At 39.1% G+C, this 18,488-nt stretch overlaps 1 protein-coding gene and 1 pseudogene across 1 annotated transcript; both read right to left on the bottom strand.

The window, feature by feature from the left end:
* Positions 1-1,041: 1,041 nt before the first annotated feature.
* LOC116099035 lies at positions 1,042-8,897 on the bottom strand (annotated as a pseudogene).
* A 4,003-nt stretch (positions 8,898-12,900) lies between these two features.
* Positions 12,901-15,894, bottom strand: LOC116095104. The gene is made up of 3 exons (XM_031376636.1): positions 15,821-15,894; positions 15,310-15,420; positions 12,901-13,686 (listed from the first exon to the last, which is right to left on the bottom strand). Exons 2-3 carry the CDS (start codon positions 15,336-15,338, stop codon positions 13,014-13,016), a joined length of 702 nt encoding a protein of 233 aa, XP_031232496.1. The 5' UTR covers positions 15,339-15,420; positions 15,821-15,894; the 3' UTR covers positions 12,901-13,013.
* Between the last annotated feature and the right edge of the window lie 2,594 nt (positions 15,895-18,488).

The following is an 18,488-nucleotide window of genomic DNA, read 5'->3' as shown; positions in this document are numbered from 1 at the left end:
GGTTAAAAATATTAAGTTTATCCTTTTTAAGAAAACTTTTTGGAATGATCATGGGAACACTTTCAATCACACATATGGCTCAGCCTGTATTTTTATTGGGGAACCTGGCCTCTGGGGAATTCGGTAAGAATGAAATGAGGAGCCACCTCTGCCTGTTTCCCTGGTTTCAGAGGAAGGTGCTGATGAAGGGGAGGATGATGTGTCACACACCTGGCAGGGCCCTGGAGGTGAGCAGTTTTCAGAGAGGATACAGGGAAAGGAAGCACCTTGTGAAGACATTTTCCACCTTTTATTACTAAAATGTGTTGGATTGGAGATGTAGGGACAAGAAAACAGCATGTTTCAATAAAAAAGAAATGGGATGTGTAGGGGGGCCAAGGGCCAGGAAGCAGCAAAAACTGGCCAGATAAAGCTACTAATGGGAGGGTAGCAAAGTCAAGCTCCCCCCAACAGGACTCAGCCCAGAATCTTCAAAGAGCTGGAGAGGTCCTGGAAATTGAGCTCTCCTCCCCCAACATCACAGTCAGTAACTAGGAATAAGCTCAGATTGGAACCCAGGTACTCTGCTACCAATACAAGCATCTTTGCTACACCTTTCCTTTAGAGGGCCTGACAGAAGAAAGGGAGTCACATCCAGGGTCCAGGACATGGGAATGAGTGGCTAGTTCCCAAGGCACAAGCTAGGGACCAGGTACAGATACCACTTCTCCACCAAACCAAACACCTAAGGGACAAAGGGCTCCTGTGATGTGTTCAGAGCAGGAACAGGGTTACTCCACCATGCATGGAAGTGACAGGGCTGCAAGGATAGATTAGGCTCTTGATCTCCTGCTCATGTGCTATGATGCAGGCTGCCTCCTCAATGGGGTGGATGGTTCCACCTCTAGAACTTGGCCTTTGCTCTTTTGTCTGCTAGAACTTTGAATCTTGGTCCTTAGTCCCAGCTGTAGCTCTCCCACCTGCAGGAAGCCTTCAGAACCTCCCAGGACAAGGTAGAGTGTCCAATTCTACACAGCCAATCAGATGACCAGATTTTTTCACTTAGCTGGACCATATAGTGGTTCTCTTGCTCACATACAAGATGGTAATCTCACCCTTATGTCCTGGTTTGGCACTAGCCTTGGGAACCCTGGATGCAGTAGGTAGAAGGATGGGAGCAGAAGTGGTGGCAACTGCTGCCTCAGGAGACAACAACACTTCTGGCCACTTCTGGCTAAAACTGGAGCAGCAGGGGCCAGAGAGTGAGGCCAGGACCTGCACAACGTGGAGGAGGTGGTGATGTGGGCAGATGTGGGCAGATGTGGGCTGGCAGCAGCCTGGGTACAAGCCTATGACTTGTCTGTATCAGCTCTTTGCTTTGATATTCTTTCAACAGCCCATCTAGGTCTGCTGCATTTTCTTTCTTCTCTGTGATCAGGCATACCAGGACTCCAATGGTGTCCTCATTGGCATCCTTTGTCTGATAGGTGGGATTGATCTCACTGCCTCCTCCCCCAGTGCTGGGCCTGACATCCTTTTGGGCTGTGCAATGGTAGCCATTCCACTTGAGTAGGTTACATACCAGGATGCCCCTAGTGCCATGAGACAAAAAACAAGAACAATGGCAATCACTGCATAATGGGCAGCTGACTCCTCATGACCACCTGCCTGAGTGCCATTCCTAGGATGCCAAGATTCACCATTGCTTACTAGTACCTGCTGCCACTTCAACACCATGCTGGGCCCACTACTCTGACGCTGGCCAGCAGCACCAAATTTGCTCCCTGTCTGATGAAGCACCTGGGCCCCACTAGATGAGCACTCCAATTCTTCCATTCTTATCTCCTTGTATAAAGATCAAAGACCTCAAAGACACAAAACAAGATACACTGAATCTAATAGAAGAGAAAGTGGGAAAGAGTTTTGAACACATCAGCACATGGAAAATTTTCCTGAAAAGAACACCAATGGCTTAGCCACTAAGATCAACTACTGACAAATGGAGTCTCATAAAATTGAAAGGCTTCTGGAAGGGAAAGGACTGTCAATGAGACAAAATGGCAACACTACATCCGATAGAGGGCTAATATCCAATATATACAAAGAACTCAAGAAGTTAGACTCCAGAGAAACAAATAGCCCTATTAAAAATGTGGTACACAGCTAAACAAAGAATTCTTAACTGAGGATTGTCAAATGTCTAAAAAGCATTTAATAAAATGATCAACATCCTTAGTCATCAGGGAAATACAAATCAAAATGACCCTGAGATTCCACCTCAGACCAGACAGAACAGCTAAGTTCAAAAACTCAGATTACAGCAGATTCTGTCTAGGATATGGAGAAAGGAAAACTCCTCCATTTCAGATGTAATTGCAAGCTGGCACAACCATTCTGGAAAAACAGTCTGTTGGTTCCTCAGAAAATTTGATATAGTTCTAGCTGAGAACCCAGCTATAACATTCCCATGCATATACCCAAGTATGCAACAAAATATAACAAGGAAGGACACATGCTCCACTATGTTCATAGCAGCCTTATTTATAATCCCAAGAAGTTAGAAAGAACCAAGAAGTCCCTCAATGGAGGAATGGATACAGAAAATGTGGTACATTTACACAATGGAGTACCACTCAGTATTAAAAACAATGAATTTATGAAATTCTTAGGGAAATGGATGGATCTGGAGGATATCATCCTGAGTGATGTAACCCAGCCACAAAAGAACACACATGGTATGTACTCACAGATAAGTGGATTTTAGTCCACTCAGAATACACACAATACAACTCACAGACTCTATAAAGCTTAAGAAGAAGAAAAACCAAAGTGTGGATGCTTCAGCCCTTCTTAGAAGGGGTACAAAATAATCATGGGAAGTAGAGGAAAGGAGGGACCTGGGAAGAAAAGAGAAGAGGAAGGGAAACTGGGGTCTGGATCAGGTGTGGGAAGAGATGACAGGTAGACGTACAGAGGGTTAGGAAATTGAATGGAGTTGTGTAGCAGTGGAGACTGGGGATTTAGGGCTATCATCTAGAAAGTTTCAAATGCCAGGAAAGTAAGAGATTCCCAGGCCCCAAGAAGGATGGCATTAGTTAAAAATATCCAAAAAAGGGGAGAGAGTATCTGTAGACACTATATCCAGTGGATAGTCATGGCCCCTGGTTGAAGGTCAGAGCCACCCACTCATCTCAAAAATTTAAACTAGAATTGTTCCTGTGTAAAGGAAATGCAGAGACAAAGAGTAGAGCAGAGAGTGGGGAAAAAGGCCATCCAGAGACTGTCCCACCTTGGGATCCATACTACCTGCAGGCACCAAATCCAGACACTATTGTTTATGCCAAGAAGTGTTTGCTGACAGGAGCCTGGTATAGCTGTCCCCTGAGAGGCTTTGCTAGAACCTGACCAATACAGATGCAGATGTTCACAGCTAACCATTAGACTGAGCACAGGGACCCCAATGGAAGAATTAGGGAGAGGACTGAAGGAGCTAAACGGGATTGCAATCCCATAGGAAGAACAGTAATATCAAGTAATGATATCCCCCAGAGTTCCCAGGGACTAAATCACCATCTAAAGAGTACACATGGAGGGACCCATGGCTCCAACTGCATATGTAGCAGAGAATTACCTTATCAGGCATCAATGGGAGGGGAGCCTCTTGTTCCAGTGGAGGATTGATGCCCTAGAATAGGAGGATGCTAGGGCAGTAGAGTGGGTGTGTGGGTGGGGGACCAACCTCATAGAGGCAGAAGAGGGTGGAATAGGGGGGTTTTAGAAGGGAAAGTGGGACTGGGGACAACAGTTGACATGTAAATACATAAAATAGCCAATAAAAAGGGAAAAAATAGAAAATCTGATAATACCTTAAGTATTGCATATAATTCAGATTATTGAACCGATTTATTAGGATGCTCAACCACCTTACATACATCTTCTTATTTATATTCTACCTTTCCTGATTTATTGGTATCAGTGTAAAATGTATGGGATAGAAATTGGAGTTCCTATTATATGAGGGAGGATCCAATTTGTTCTTTTTATGAACTGAAGCCACTTGCTTTTAGGGTATTTGTTATTAATATTTCCCAAGAAATTACTACATGCTCTTTGCCAGTGTTCTTCTTGTGTCCATAATGAGACAATTGTAGTACCCTGCATTAGCAAAGGGTACTACAATTTAAGCAGGATCAAATCTAGCTGATTGTCAAAGTCTCATTTCTCTTTTAGTATCATACAGAAACCCAGAAACCTTTTCTATGTAGGATTTTCATTTCTTACTATGTTTATGTGCTAAAAATATGGAACCTAAGATATAACCTTCCTTCTGTATAAGAATTCCTGTAGGGGAATGAGTAGAAGACAACATAACTGAGATGCAGGCCGTCTTTAGATCTTTATGATCTAGATGTGTAGCCTGTCATTTCATTTCTACCAGAGCTTCTTTCTCAGCCTCTGTTGATAATTTCCTCAGGCTATTTAAATTTTTATCACCTTTTAAAGATTCAAATAAATTTCTTAGTCTTGAGTAAATAACTCAATTGCAGGCTTTAGCCAGTTACTATCTCTTAGTAGCTTCTGATAATAATTAAGAGTCCTTGATTGATTTTTTTAATTTGCACCTTTTTTCATCTAACCTTGTTTAGACTTAATCTATATCTGAGATAAATAATAGAATCCCTTCTTTGTATTTTTTCAGGGGCAATTTGCAATCTCTAGCAATGTAAGTATTTTTCTGCACCAAATATTATATCCAGGATATTTATACCTGTATAAGCCAATAGGGCAAAATCCATATAATGATAAATAATGGAGTGAGGAAATTGTTGATGAATCTCCAATGGGTACTGTACAAAATATTGATACATAGTAGGGCTATTTAACATTCATCATGGCATGAGTTTCCAATGATATCTTCTTACTGGACAACTTCTATTAAAGGTAGGCACAGAGAAATCAAAACTTTCCTTATCATGGTCATATAGAGGGATTGTGAAAAAGCAGTCTTTTATATCAATAGCTATGATAGGCCATCACTTAGACAATAAGGAAAGCAATTGGATTCCAAACTGCAGAGAATCCATTGGCTAAATAAACTTATTAATTGCTCTGACATCTGTCAACATCCTCCATTTGCCAGACTTCTTTTTAATGACAAATACAGGAGAATTGCATGGACTGGTGGACTCCTCTATATGCTAAGCCTCCAGAGAATTGCATGGACTGGTGGACTCCTCTATATGCTAAGCCTCCAGCTGCACCTGGACTAGCTGTTCCAGTATGTGTAGTTTTTCTTTTGCCATAGTTCATTGATCAATCTAAGTTGTTTTGTCAAGTAACTACCTGAATACTAAGGGTGTTGGTGTTTTATTAGCAGTGGCTCCTTGATGTAAAGCTGAATTGTCAGCCCCTGCTATTTCTTTTAGATGGAAAGCCTGGACAGGCTGTAACTATCTTTAATAATCTTCTTTAACTAATTTGCTTTTTTTCTTAATTAGAAGCCTGACCATTTTTGTGGCCAATCTCTGAAACTGAATGGATATTAATTTGTATTTTCCACTGTTGTGCCAGAACTCTTCCTACTAAGTTTATGCCTATATCACCCATGTATGGCCTTAATTTTCCTATCTGATTTTCAGGCCCTGTACACTTCAGTCCTTTGGTGCTTGCTTTATTTGTGATAAAGTCCCAACTCCTTGAATTTGAATGTCTACTTCTTGAAATTGCCAACCTGTGGGTCAGTATTTTGGAGAGTTAATAGTGATATCTGCTTCAGTGTCGACCATCACTTCAACTTCAATATTGGTTACTAATATTCTTTTCTTGGGCCTTTGTTTCTCTACAAAAGTTTGCCAAAATATTCAGTTTTGGCCCCTTTTTATGTTTTTTAAATTGTGTATAGAATTTGCCTCAACCTTATTATCTGGTCTCCCAATGTCTGTTTTCAGAAAAGTGGTGTTTATTTGTCCTGAGGAAGAGAACTTTCCCTGTCTGGAATTGCAGCCTGCAAGAGGCCCCTCTGGGAGGTTTTTGTTTGTTTTTTGTTTTTGTTTTTTTGTAGGGGTGGGGGGAAGTGTTTCCCCAGTGGTTGCTAATCTACAATCCGAAGTAGAATGTTTACCTTTGCCACATTAGGTATTCCTAATTATATAACACATTACATATTCCAAGAGGTATAGGCTGCATTTGGGGATTAATTTGGTTTTCTCTGCAGTTTATTTTGAAATGATCCTGCTCACCACAATTAAAACATTTGAAATTTTGGGTTTCCCAGATTACAGAGAGAGAGAGAGAGAGAGAGAGAGAGAGAGAGAGAGAGAGAGAGAGAGAGAGAGCAAGCACCAGGAACAACAAGCACATGAGAGACTTTATTCAAGCTCAAGCTTGGGCCACAAACCAAGAGGGTAAGAGAGTGACCCCATCTTTAGGTGAAGGGGGTTTATAAAGCAAAAAACACAGTGGGGGTTTCCAAGCCTTGGCATTACATCAGCAGGTAAAGGAATGTTGCTTTTTAAGATAATTGGTTTACAGCACCTGACTTATATTTTCTTAGCCCACTCTGTTATCAGCTAGCTGCAGCTGCTGTGTCTATTTTGCTACTGGTAGGGATATTTCATGATTTTTCTCAGACCTCAGTGGTGGGAGCCATGCTACTCTAAGGGCAAGTTAACTTAGAATGGAGTCTTAAGAACAAAATGAATTTTATTCTGCTACCTCAGTCCCTTCAATCTCAATGCCTCTAGTGGCAGCTTCTCCTATTAAAATAAAAAAGGTCATATCAGGTGAACAAGGTCTTACATCAACTGTATATCTAAACCACTCATCTACTGATACTGGCCTTGCCTTCAATGGCCTGATTCCATCTTTGCATTCATCATTCACATTTTCAAAAGCTAATGTACCTTTCTTTCTGATGGATCTCTGTTGCATCATTTTCTCTGTCTAATTACATTAGGGCAGTGACAGGCCTGTGGTTGGGCAGGAATAGAGAGGCAGAGCTAGAAGTTTAGGAGTGAGACTGGTCGGAGGTCAGAGAGAGGGAGAGATATCAACATGGAGGCAAACAGGAAGATGATCCAGACCCACATGGTTTTAAACATCTACAAGTAGCTAAGGTTTTCACAAGGTTAGAATAATTGGGTTAAAGCATTGTCTTTATCAATTGGCTCAGAAATTATTGTATTGGCATCTTGTAAATTGTGATCTTATTGATATATAAACCTGATTGGATAATTAAGCCTTAAGAGTCATGTTTCTACTGGGTAACTAGGTGTTAGATGACTGATTGTGGGGTGTGTGGGGCATTTCATGTAAACGAGGTGAACTTGCTAGGTGGGTGAGAATAGCAGGACCCCGCTGGGACATAGTGCTGTGGCTGGCCAGTACCAGCACTAGAGTGGGAGCATGGTCTGGAGGGGTGGAAGAGGGTGAGGGGTGATCATTTTTAATATTTCCTGCAACAGATCCCATATACTTCATTCCATTCCAGAAGTCAACATTTGCAAAAAGCTAGGGAATGTTTCCTTTGGAATATGATTCAAGTCTTTTTCTTGTTTCTGTAACCTTATCCCAGGCATTTGAGGTTACCAAGTGACATAATGTCAAGGTTTCTTCATCTTATTCAGCCTGTACCTCTCTATCTTACCAAAATAACCCTCACTAAGCAGCTGATCTTTGGAAATATTGCTAGCTCTGGCTTTATTTTGTCATGCTATCTCCTTTACCTCTTCTCTCCACCACGAGAACCATTTTAAATGTTACCCCAGTTCTAATATTGCTTTTTCCATATCCTTCCAGTCTTCAGGGATTATTTTAATTTTAATAGCCCAAGCAGTCAGGATTTGTTTTGTAAGTAGTGAATGCATTCCAAGATCAGTTATGCTTTCCTTAAATTTTCTCAATTCTAACACAGTCAGAGGTTGCTTTTCAAATTCCTGATCTTTGTTGTATACTAACTGGATGAACTAAAGTTAGGTTCATTTAAACAACTTTTAGTTGGGTTTTTCTAATTTTATCTTTTGCCTCTACCTGAGTATTTCCCTAATTGATATTTTAAGTTCCTCCCTTAAGGTCTGTGCCCATTCTTCATATATCTCCTTTTGTTTTTCTTCCTGTTCCACATGTTCCTGTATCCTATGTTAATGGTTCTGCTTCCACATTTTAATTATTTCTTTATATTTTAATTCTGATATTCTGATGGCTACTTTATTCTAATTGATTAATTTTGAAAGATTCTCCTCCAATTCTCATTATTTTCTCTCTGCCACTCACTCTGTTCTATGAGCGGTTGTATCCTTTGTTCTAGTGCCTTCTCTAGCTCCTGTATCCAAACTTAATTTTCTTCCCTCTGTCCTTACCATGACCTATAAATTCCTGTACCTTTAGTTCTAGTGTTTCCTCTAGGCCATGTTACCAAGTCTTAAATTTCTCATTCTGTTTTTCATACTGCTTTATTGTAGTCTCCCCTCCATGGCTACCTGAAGCTGTTCTGAAACTGAAAGTACGCCTGACAAGCCCCCAGCTGAAGCCGGCCACCTGTGGTGCAAGACTATGCACACTAACACCACAGCTCCTCCTGAGATCAAAGACGGACTCTCAGCTAACTCCTGTCAGAACTACCATTTGAAGTCCTTGCTTTGTAAACAGACTTTGCGCCCTTACATCTGCTGTCATGTTTATGTGATAAGTTTGATTGCTGTGGTTTCATTTTTGCCGCCTGCTATAAAAACTCATCTACCTCAAGTAAAAGCACGCTTTGATAAATTTTCTTGGCGTCCTACTCTTTGTTTCTCCACCCGTTTAATTCCACAGGTCCGGTCCAATCTCCAGTCCGAAGCAACCCACGATCCGTGTAGGTCTGCAGGTCGAACACTACACTTTGTAATTCCTATATATTCTGTTCTAGGCCCTACTTCCATGGTTTTACTTTCTCTTTATGTTCTAATTCTGATATTGTACCATCTCCCTTATCTTGATTTATTAACCTTAGTAAATTATCCTCTAGACCCCGGTTCCACATATTATTGCTATCTCTTTGCTGTTCGGTCTCATCTTTGAAATTAAGCATTTGTGGTTAAAACATCCTTCCCAGCTCCTATCTCCAACCTAGATTTTCCTCTCTCTATTGCTTATCCTGACCTATAAATTTCTGTACCTTTAGTTCTGATGTTTCCTCTAGCCCATGTTGTCAAGTCTTAAATTTATCTCTCTGTTGATCAGTCTCATCTTTTACAGCTTATGTTTCCAACCTATAAAGTTCTCTTATCCCTTATCTAAGGCCCTGTCCTTTTGTTTTGTTTCGTTTTTCGAGACAAAGTTTTTCTGTATAGCCCTGGCTGTCCTGGAACTAACTCTGTAAACCAGGTTGGCCTCGAACTCAGAAATCTGCCTTCCTTTGCTTCCCAAGTGCTAGGATTAAAGGCATGCACCACCACGGCCCAACAGGCCCTGTGTTTTGAGAAGACATAGTAAATTAAGATAATTAACATTGTAATAGTAACTGTCAAGGTGTCAATTTCTTTTAATTCTATCCCTGAAGAAACATTCAAAGTATTTTCCCATAAAACCCAGAAGGTATTTATTGTATTTCTTATCTTTAAGTATCTAATATATATTATAAATTTATAATTCTTATTACCTGATCTGGAGCTTCTTGTACCTTTTTCTCCCTCTGGTGTTCAACTCAGGATGCTGCAGTCCTCTCCAACTCTTATTTGAAGGGAGAGGCTAACTGTAGAACAACTGGTGGCTTCTATGTCTCTGAAACCTCAGTCTTTCTTTGGGTTGGGGTAGGAAGCATGGACCAATCTCAGGTACCCTGTATAGCAAGCTATTGGTAGAGCACATCTGGCTGTACCATGTCCTGTTTAGACATGCGGGATAGAGGAAATCGAGCATGGGAAGGCTACCTCTGGCTGTGATTCTCTGATTAGCTAGCTGTGCCTCTGAGAAATCTTTACAAGGTTAACTGCCATTTTTTTCAGCTGTTTATCCTCAGCTTATAAGGGCTGCTTTACAGGCAGTTGGGACACAGGGCCCTTGGTCCTTTAGGCTGAGGGAGCCAGAATTTTGTTGTGACACTGGCACTGCCTAAGTCCCAGCTCAGTGCTTGGGTGCTGCCTCAGATTGTCATGGTTTGCTTGGGGCTTGGAGAGGAACTTCCTGGTAGCTCCCTGTAGATTCTTTAGATCCAGTCAGCATTTAATATACACACTGCTACAGCTTTAAACTAAAGCCTTAGCTGTTCATATTGAGGGGAGTGTACTTTTATCTCAGGTTAGTTGGGTTCTAAGCCAATTTGTTGCTGCAATTTTCAAGTCCAATAAGCCTGTATTAAAAAATATGCAATCTATTTGCTATAATTATAATCTATAAGCCTAGATTGGGCAGATCTAACACTATAATAACTTATTCCCCAGGCGCAAGACCATTTGCTACTTGCAATTTCCCCTGGCTACAGGGTTCTGATCTATCATGGTTTCCTATTATTCTATCCGCTCTCTTTCCCTTCTTTTCCTCTTCTCCTGTTTCCTGATCTCACTCTCAAAGACCTCCTGTCCCACCTTTCTCCTCTATTGCCTAATCACAGGCTCTAGACTTAATTTACCAGTTAAAATGGGGAGAAGGTTCACACTATATCACCTGACTACATGATTGACAGCTTATCAGGGGCAATCCCTTTTGAGGAAGCAGAAGTAATATCAGAATGCAAACAGCATCAGGACAAAACAGGATCAATCCTGCCTGGGCTATCTCAACCTCATCAGTTTGATCAGTTTGATTTCTAAATATGTAGCTCTCACAACCTCCATACCTGCCATAATCCCCTGAACTTTCCAGTGCTGATTATCCCAAAATTCCCAAGCCTAGGTTCTTAACCCCTGTACTTTTCATGTTTTTTTCTTTTTTATTTCAAGAAATTATCCAAATGAGTACAAGGGAAACATCAATATCATCTCAATTCCCATTGACCTATGTTTTGATCATATCTTGCAACACCTTAGCTTGATTCCCCTTGTGTAATATCCCATGAATCTGAGACTCAATTTATCATGTATATATATCATGGCATCACTATGGAGGAAGAGATCTGATCATGAACTGCATCTAACTTAACATTCACTCACACACCAGAGCCATCCATACCTTACCAATCCAACCTCCTTGACAAGACAACTCTTGCACCATGATTCATTGTCATTCCTGAAACCAAGCCTGCAAGTACCATCTCCACACAATTATTTTCTAGCTATGGGGGTAGTGAAATTAGGCACTAATTTTCCTGATAATGCTCTCCAGATTCTCTCTTGGTAGAGCCATGCAAATTGTCACTTGCTTTTTTGTGGTGACAAAGCTCCTACATCCAGTTTCTCCACTGAATAGTCCCCATGCTGACTGTGATACAACATTCTGAGACATACTTTTGCAAGCACACATTGCTAACAGATTCCTCTGATGAGCTGGAAGGATAAATACCAGAACTATCCACATACTCCCATGTCTTGCTGTGGTCTCTATTTTCTTGACATTAACACAAGATGCACATATAGCTGGTCTATCTCCACAGTTCAGGTCCTAAATATGGATGCACTATTGAAACATCAGTTTCTCTGATCTTTTTAACCATTTTCACAATCCCAGATAAGACCTCCTGTCAAAAAGTATTGCAGCACACTTCTCATGTTTGTTTCCTAAGAATCAAAAAAGGAGGGTAATCTTTATAATAGGAAGCATAGTTCTATGCATGTACCTCCTGATCCACATATCCCTGCTGTATTCTTTCAAAAGTAACCAACCTCCAGCAGGTAAACCCTTTCCAGCCTTGAATTGTATGAAGAGAAATCATGCTGACTTTGTCTGCTGAACTCTGTGCCTTACTCAGTAGAGCCCACTGCTCACTTCTAAGCTTAGCTCTATATAGGCAGGTGATACACTGGATTGGTCTGGTGATGTTCTTTTTTACCATTAATGAATACTCTTTAATGATGTATCCTGTATCAGGCACTAATCTATATGTACATCAGTATTGGCTGCTGAAATTGTTATTTTATTCAATCTTCCTTGAGAAGGTGTTTTCTATGCTTATCTATTATCAGATTCCTTTCCATTTCATCATATATTCAATGGGTTCAATCTCAGAGAATAGGCAATAAATCCACTTAAATTATGATGTTGACACATATAACACTTGTAACACAATTATATCAAAATATCTCCAAGCAGGGCACTGTTGTAGTTGTCAGGATTTGCAGCTGTTTGATATTGAGAATAGGAAGTAGTCTAACATTCATTACCATGAATACTAACCAGTATAGGCTACAGCTTACATTTGTCACAAGCACTATTTCTCCATGTAAAATTACATAAGATATTCTATTCGTGGCAAAAGGGCCATAGCATAACTTCGTATAAACTCATGAATGGCATTGAAAAACCTATGATAGTTGTTTCAGGATGTATTCACCAATGACTCAAAATAATGCCACTCATTCCTATCCAGTTGGGTTTTAGCGGAGGCATAACTAATGCAATTTAGGAATTATCTCACCAAATATATTGTGACACTGTTTAAATTCTATGCATGTATGTACCTGTTAAAAAGTTACTCCATTAGTGGAATTCTATAAGGTTTTATATAGGACCAATAGTACTGTTCATATCTGAGGTTCTCCACACAGGAATGTGGTTACTTTTCTTTGCTTAGGCATCATCTACCTTATGAAATGATTTCACCTGGACTTTGTTGTGTTCATTTTTGCAACATGCATTTCAGAAGTAAATTTGCCTACTACTGCTTGTTAGCAAAATCTTAGAACATTACCATAACCTTCAGTGTTTCAGATATGAAAACAATTTCAAGAAATGAACAAGTTAAGAAATATGGAGGATGAAGTAAGTTTAAACACTCAGTCACCCAAGTGGTGCTTGATATAGAACAAATTTATTCAGAATGAGGACTACATGAGTTTCCTGTAGGAATAGGAAACTTCCCAAAGACCATTCTCACAAATGTTGAAAATTCAAAAGTCTTCACTTCAGGCCTCTAGAAGGTCCTTTTTGGAAGCATACTTGGCCTTCACAGGACTCTGTAGTTTCAAATATCTTATCTCAGAGAGAAACATGATCACACCAAAGACTGACATGGTGGCTATAAGGAGGCCTACTGGTAACATAGCAGTTAAATGTTTGTTTCTTAAGGCTTCTTTCTTAACAGGAAAATCAGATGGAAAGTCAAGAGTGGTTTGGCCATAAAGATCTACCATATGGTTCCAGGTCACAGAAACAAATGTGAATACACTGCTAACAGACAAAATTAAGGCAGAAACCTTGTAGCAACATATCTGCATATCCACAAGTGAGTCCTTCATGAAGCTGAGCTTAATGGCCATTATGCTGAAAACCAGAACCACAGGCTTCATCAAAATTGCCCATACTATCAGGTTCTGTGCATATAAAAATTCAGTTGAAATGTTCCAAGTTGAATCAATTGGGGTATACACCAGGATCGTGGTTAGTGTCCCAGAGATGTTAACCTGTTGAGGGTAATATACCTCCCACAGTCCAAAGGACACAAACTGCACATCATTGTTGTCAAATTCCCACAGGCGCCAGCATAAGCTGCTTGCAATGAGTATTTCAAATACAAAAGTTGATATGCTGCTAAAGAGGCCACTCAGTTTGTAGATGTACTCCTTCCCACTGGTAAATCTGAAGATGACATTGAAAAAGTACAAAGTCAAGGCAAGAAAATAAAAGAATTTGATGAAACAAAATAGTTGCTGTATATTGAGCACTATGATCTCATACCATGTTGCTATTTTCACATAGTTGCATTTAAGTAGTCCATGCATTAGTGTTTAACATACTACAAGTGAAAATATAAGAAGTCTGAAAATCCAGGACCAGGCAAGGATTACCATCTATGAGTAGTTTTCTTTTGCAATTACATTTACTAAAATGTAATTTTTTTATTACCTAAGAATTTTCTCCCTTGGAATTACTAACAACAAAAACGAATTTGTATTATATGCAAGGTGATGTTTTATCGGCTATGTTTGGAATGTATAAATATAATAAATAAATGAGAACAACAAGAACAAGAATATTCAATTATCATTTCTAAATTATATTACAGATATGAGTTTTGCAAACTAAAGCCTGCTTAAGAACAAGCAAAATAAAAAATGATCCACATGGAATAGTGATGTATGGGCAAGTTCCATATATGAAATGTGTAGTCTTATATGTGTTTAAATGCTTTTATACACACATGACAAACACATACACTTACAAAGAAATAGGAACATACAAGATACATATCAAAACGGAACACTATGTAGATTAAATTAACAGTGGAGAATGTCTTTCTTGCATTTTTTTTTAAAAATTGAAAAATTTTTAAAAAGCTATACATATTTTATAATTAAATCCACCATGATAATGACTTTCAAAATATGTACATATGTGGACTAAGGCTATACCTCAGTGGTAAAGTGATTTGTTAAAGTCTGAAAGATCCTGAATTTATTCCTCCATTCCAAAATCCAAAGTTATATGTAAATCATTAGGACTTGAGACATTTCCAAAATTTATCCATAATGTACTCAAATGTTCACTTACAGACATTGAACTCTATTTGATTATTTCATATAAATTATCATGAGTATCTTGTATGTATCATTTAGCATGAAATGAAGACTCCATATGTGACGTATACAAAAATTCATTAGGATTTTTCCTAAATAAATTCAAACCTTTGGATGTAGTTAGTGTTATTGCTCATGGAAAATTGTGTCCTGAGGGATACCTTGGGGTACTTGAGAAGAATTCCAAGGGACCAAATGTTTGTAGCCACCAAGTGGCAATGGTACACTTCATTGCCACTATGCTTGCAGAACTTTGAAAGTACTAAAAAAAAGTATCTCATTACCATGAAACCTTCCCTTAGAGGTACACACTACTCAAAGTAATCTGTGGGATCTGCATCCCAAATTGAAGAAGGCAATAGATGTACCACTAGAAATATTAGAGCAGAAAATGGGATTCCAATTGATAATAGCTTCAGCAGTGTGCTACTCAAATCTTCTTACCAAGGCAGATTTGAGGCAGCAGACTGCTTGAACAGTAAGTATTGATTTACAAGCTGCCTCAGGTGGAAAATGCTGATGTGCTACACATTTGAGATAACCTAGAAAGATCTAGTCCTCTCCATGTCTGAATTCCATGGTGTAGATAATAAGTGTTAATATAATATAATATAATAATAATATAATAATATAATAATACAGACCCAACTTGAAAAGCCCCATCTAATATGTTTAAAGATTTTACCTTTGTGTATCAATGGTGAGGTGATCCATTTGAAAGATGCTGTGATGATAAATACCTTCCAATTAATAGGAAATGTTGAACAAAAATGGAGTCACACAAGAGGCGAATCACCTTCAGGAAAACAAGTTAGGTTAGGCAGACATTTCAACTCAGAAGTGTCTCACCAATCCAACGCCTGGCTCACACAAAACCTTACAATTCTCTCCTATGTTAACCCATCTCAAATTCCTAAACCTTCAATTAGATCCACAAAATAATTATTCCTCTTTTACAGATCAGAAAAGTGAGAATATTATTCACATAGTCAACTTCAGGAAACTATGCAGGTATACTGGTCAGCACAAGATCTTACAAAAGCGGGGCTTCCTGCCTCTTGATAGTCATGGATTTACATACATGTAAATGTTATAAACAAACTGCTAAATCTTATATCATTGACCTCTTTTGTCTTTCTTTTTCCCCTGAAATGGAAAGTTACTACTAATAGCTACATAAAATATCAAATACTTGCCTTTGTCTCTTCTTTGAAGTACAAATGTTAGTGACTACCCAGTGTAAGAGGGTGACTTTAAAAATTATTTTATTTCCATGACAACCAGAAGTCATTATGAGCAATGACTTAGGCTGAAGGCATATGGTCTTAAAGGACCAGAGAAGCCCATGTTCTTCTCATACATGGGAAGATTTAGGGATTTTTTAAAAATTTTTAATTTAGAAAAATTCTTCATACAGTATAATTTGATTATGGATTTCCTCTTTGGTATTTTCAACATTTTTCCTAACTGGCATACACATCCAACTGCATATGTCTTTGTTCATGCTCCCCAAAAAATGAAAAATAAAGCTTAGTTATGATAGTAGGACAATACATGAAATCCATAACTATGTAAAACAAAATCTCAAGATATTTAAAATAAGTGATGTCATTCGTATTGTTGTTTGAACAACAATATGAACTAACTAGTACCCTCAGAGATCCCAGGCACTAAAACACCAACCAAAGAGTACACATGGTGGGACTAATGGTTCCAGCAGCATATATATAGAAGAGGATGGCTGTCTTAGTCAGGGTTTCTATTCCTGCACAAAACATCATGAACAAGAAGCAAGTTGGGGAGGAAAGGGTTTATTGAGCTTACACTTCCACATTGTTGTTGATCACCAGAGGAAGTCAGGACTGGAACTCAAGCAGGTCAGGAAGCAGGAACTGATGCAGAGGCCATGGAGAGATGTTCCTTACTAGCTTGCTTCCCCTGGCTTGCTCAGCCTACTCTCTTATAGAACCCAAGACTTCCAACCCAGAGATGGCACTACCCTCAAGGGGCTCTACACTCTTGATCACTAATTGAGAAAATGCCCCACAGTTGGGTCTCATGGAGGCACTTCCCAGCTGAAGCTCCCTTCTCTGTGATAACTCCAGCCTGTGTCAAGTTGACACACAAAACCAGCCAGTACAAACTCTCAATTACCATAGAAGGAAAAAACAAGATATTTCATGATAAAACAAAATTTACACAATATCTTTCCACAAATCCAGCCCTACAAAGGGAAATAGATGGAAAACATCAACATAAGGAGCAAAACTACACCTTAAAAGAATCAGGAAAGTAATATTCAAACAAACCCATGCAAACCTCATTCTACCTCTTACAACAAAAACAACAGGAAGTAACAATTACTTTTTCTTAATATATGAAAATTAATATTACCAACATATCCTAATCAATTGAAATCCAAAAATATGATGATTAGAAATTTGTTCACTGTCATTCAATGGTTTCTCTAATTTGGCAATTGGAGAAATAGGTCCAATATTGTACAATCCATATACACTTTCAGTTTGTTTATATATGACCATTTCTTGCTGTGTACAACATTATGGTCTTGAAATCTTGCTTCTCCTATCTCAGCCTCTCTATTAGTAGTATTGTTTATTTCATGTTTTTACACTATACAAGGTTTTCATAACAGATTACATATTTCAAAAGTTTTTATACATCCTAAAGAAATGTAGACAATTAACTTTGGAGGTGGCTTGTAAGAGAACAACAAAGAGTGAGACTGAATGCTTTGCTTGACGTTTGTAACTACTGTATCAATTTTGAAGAAGAGGACTTTATAGGTTACTCTTTCTCTGAGATGAATGCTTTTCCAAATTATCACAGCCAATGAACCAGATTCTTTCCCTCACCTAAAGTCTGTGCCACCCTCCAAGCAGAACCACTGTTCATTGAAACAGACGGTGAATGACTTTATGGATAGACCATCTTAATTCACACACCATTTCTTAAATGAATGTAACCTGTTCTCTGTGGGCTGAGAATAAATTATTTCACTCAAGTCAAATAGCTTTGACCATGGCCAGAATTCTGTATCCAAAAATCGTGTTGACAATTCATTCCTTGGCACGGCAGAACTGTCAACTCTCAGCTTAGCTACAATAGAGGTAAAATCCGTTAGTGATGTGAGGGTCATTGAAGTACAGCCTTATTACAATGAAATCCAATGTCTAAAAATTGTTCTTATTTTGGGTTTGTACCACAGTAAGAGCCAAGATTGTGAGCTATACTAAATACAAAACAAATAAACAAACAAAAACTTTATATATTTATGTTCATTTAAAAAAATACATTCAAAGGCAGGACCAGCTGGGAGGCACAGGCCTCATAAGTCTCACAGGGTAGAAGGGACAGGATCCTCTCAGCCTCCAAGTGAAGTTGGTGGAACCAAAACACTCTCTGCCTCTTCCCTGCAAACAGAGAGCCTGCATTCAGGGAGTGCTTTTACCCAGGGACTCAGAACTCATGGCAGACAACTGATCCACAGCCATCTGCACCCAGGATTTACCAGAGGAGAGCTGATCTCTCAGAAGTACTTACACAGACTTACAGACCCACAGGAGGAACAAGCTCTAGTCAGAGACAGCAAGAACATCTAATACCAGAGATCAACTGATGGGAAAAGGCAAACGCAAGAATCCTACCAACGAAACCAAGATTACTTGGCTTAATCATAACCTAGTACTCCCACCACAGCAAGTCCTGGATATCCCAAAACACCAGAAAAGCAAGATTTGGATCTAAAATCATATCTCACAATGTTGCTATAGGAATTTGAGAAGGACATGAATAACTCCCTTAAAAAACAAAACAAAACAGGAGAACACAGGTAAAGAGGTA

Source organism: Mastomys coucha, chromosome X (genome assembly GCF_008632895.1).
Source record: "Mastomys coucha isolate ucsf_1 chromosome X, UCSF_Mcou_1, whole genome shotgun sequence".
In the NCBI taxonomy this organism is placed as follows: domain Eukaryota; kingdom Metazoa; phylum Chordata; class Mammalia; order Rodentia; family Muridae; genus Mastomys; species Mastomys coucha.
The sequence above is the reverse complement of the archived record's forward strand: the minus strand, read 5'-3'. Positions and strand labels throughout refer to the sequence as shown.

Bases quoted from the DNA above. Each gene is read 5' to 3' on its own strand.
- LOC116095104 (XM_031376636.1), bottom strand. From the start codon at position 15,338: ATGGATCACCTCACCATTGATACACAAAG. The intron at 13,687-15,309 runs GTAAAATCTTTA...TGTCATCTTCAG, and splicing joins CTCACCATTGATACACAAAG to ATTTACCAGTGGGAAGGAGT.